Source organism: Lampris incognitus, chromosome 15, assembly GCF_029633865.1.
Source record: "Lampris incognitus isolate fLamInc1 chromosome 15, fLamInc1.hap2, whole genome shotgun sequence".
Classification (NCBI taxonomy): domain Eukaryota; kingdom Metazoa; phylum Chordata; class Actinopteri; order Lampriformes; family Lampridae; genus Lampris; species Lampris incognitus.
In genome coordinates this window covers 40,205,444-40,208,110 of record NC_079225.1, presented here as the reverse complement: position 1 = coordinate 40,208,110, position 2,667 = coordinate 40,205,444, and the positions used below count along the sequence as shown (strand labels likewise).

Here is a 2,667-nt window from a genome sequence, read left to right as displayed (position 1 = left end):
GTGGGGGTGGGGTGGGGTGGGGGGGCGGCTAACCCCAATCCACTGGTGCAGCTTAAAACTTTAAAAAAAAAAGTATACTCTTTAGGTGGTGTTAACAGCTAATGGACAGTTTTTGCGACACCGTTGTGTTATCTAGATCAAGTTGTCGAGTTTGAGGAATAAAATGACGACTGTGTCGGGAAGGCAGGCAAAAGGACCTCGTTGCGTGTGGTGAATTCATGTTGCAGTTGTAGCAGCAACATAAAGCATTTTGAGCCTTACTCAGAGACAGAATTAAAGAACGAGCTGCAAAATGATGACTCTTTTGTTAGCGAAGCAGATCTCATCACAAAGTGGTTTCGAACCTTAAGTTCAGATGATGTCGAGGGGAAAAAAACCCCTCCTTTTCATTCTCTTAAGCACACCCCCGCGACTTGAAATTCAACGTCAACTGTTGCGGATGTACTGGTTAAATAAAAGCAAAGAGAACATTTTAGTTTTATGCAAAAAGTTTGACTTTATTCATGAAGGAATTGATAAAGCACAGTTGAGTCGTCGTCTAGTTGCAGGAGTCTGTGATGCGCCTCATGCTCATGAACTTCACGGTGCCCATGCCCATGCTCATGAAGTTCCTGTACTCGCCGGGTCTCATGTAGGCCATCCTGCCCCTGAAGTTGGGCTGCTCGTACATCAGCCAGTGGCCCTCCATCACGTTGCAGGACATGCAGTTGGACATGCGGAAGCGCTCCATGACACTGTCGCAGTCGTCCATCAGCTCGTGCATCTGGCCTCCGAAGTTCTCCCTCTCGTAGATCCTCATCCTGTAGGAGCCCCTGTGCATGGGGATCAGGCGGCAGGACCTGATGCAGTCACTCATGCCCATCATGCTCATGTGGTCGGCGTACTCGCCCCTCTTCAGGAAGAACTGGTTGCCCATGAAGTTGGTGCGGTCGTAGACCATGAAGCAGCCCCTCTCCACCTTGCAGGACTGGCACCTGCTCAGGTAGGAGGACATGTCAGGGCAGTCGCTGGTGCACTCATAGGAGCGGCCCTGGAAGTTCCTGTCCTCGTAGAAGATGATCCTGCTGTTCATGTTCATGTTGGAAGAGGTCATTTTATTTCTTTCTGCTGCTGGATGTTGCTTCGCTAGAGGCGGTGATGCTGTTGCTGCTGCTGTTGGATGTTGCTTTTGCAGGGCTGACTACCTTCCTGACTGAAACCTTCCTTTTTATACCTGACAACCAGAGCCCCCCTTTTGTGAAAAACACCCTGACCCAGCAACATAGCATGGAAACCTGTAGAGCATTGAGGGTTGTCCACATTTGAAGCGAGGTTGCCCAAAAGACCTTACGGAGGCGTTTTTTTTACTCAGAGTGCTGTCATTCAAAGCCGTTTTGAAAGGGTTAACAAACAGGGCGGTTATACCTTTGTTACGTCTACAAAGGCCCACAACAGCACAATACAGCACAACCCTGAGGTTTTGAATTTTGTGTATTCTGAATGAGGCAACAAGAACAATTAACGTGCTAACAAATTCCCAAGTGTTGTCATTAGATGTTGATTTGGTTAAAGATTAACACTGAATTTGTCCCATAATAGTGTTAATTGATAATTGAATTATTTATTTATTTTTTTAATCTGGTCTCACTGATGCTAACATGTTGAGGCATCGTGGCAGAAAAGCTCTGTCAGGAGATAAATCTTCCCGCTATTTGGGTTATCGGTCCATATGTAATCCAAGTATATCACACAGTGGAATTACATGTGACATAGTGTTGGAAAATTGGCTGACCTGCCGTGATGTTTTGAATAGAGTTAATCCTGTGGAGTTGAATTTTGATTCACCCCCCCCGACTGCTGCAGTGTTGCTGATAATCTGTTTGTTGTATGGTTTACAATCTAGCCGAATTACAGTAGTAATCTAGAGTGTAAAACTGTGTCATGTCATGTGACTTTACATTCACATGGCTCTGAAAATAAGATTTGTCTATGGTTTAGTTTTATACATAGAGAGCTATAGTTTGAGTTCTTTTCAGACTCTGGAGCGTTTATAATGACGAGCAGATATGAATGGAAAATAGATTTTCAGAAAAAACAAAACAAAAGGATGATACAGGAAGGGGTAATAATAGTTGTAAAATGGAAAAATTCAATTCAATTCAAATGTCTTTATTTCAAACATGCAAAAGAAAAGAAACAAATGGCCAAGCATAAAAAAAACCCCAGCAACGACAAATGGTAAAAAATAAAACCGGAAGAATTCAACAAGAATTCTCACTAGAGAATCCAACAAAAAATTATTATGTTCGAAAAGGAGCAGGAGGAAGTTACTACTTATCATTTCCTGCCCCGTCTCTAATGCTCAATTAGTAAACCTACATAATAAACTTAGTTTCTCACACATTAGAGTATGTCATTCTCAGTAACTATCTGACAATGACTCAATAAAAAATAATAAAAGCAATAAAATAAAAGCAAAAAAAAGAAGAATGGAACATACTATAATACTATACTATACTATAATACTATACTATACTGTACTATACTATATATATACTATAATACTGTACTTTTATACTATACTATAACACTCTACTATACTGTACTATACTATACTATATACACTATAATACTGTACTATACTATAATACTATACTATAATACTGTACTATACTATACTGTACTATA

The 2,667-nt window shown here is 41.1% G+C and overlaps 1 protein-coding gene across 1 annotated transcript; it reads right to left on the bottom strand.

Annotated features, from left to right (window-relative positions):
• Positions 1 to 538: 538 nt before the first annotated feature.
• On the bottom strand, positions 539 to 1,093 carry LOC130124755 (gamma-crystallin M3-like). The gene has a single exon (XM_056294096.1). The coding sequence runs from the start codon at positions 1,091 to 1,093 to the stop codon at positions 539 to 541; it is 555 nt and encodes a 184-aa protein (XP_056150071.1).
• Between the last annotated feature and the right edge of the window lie 1,574 nt (positions 1,094 to 2,667).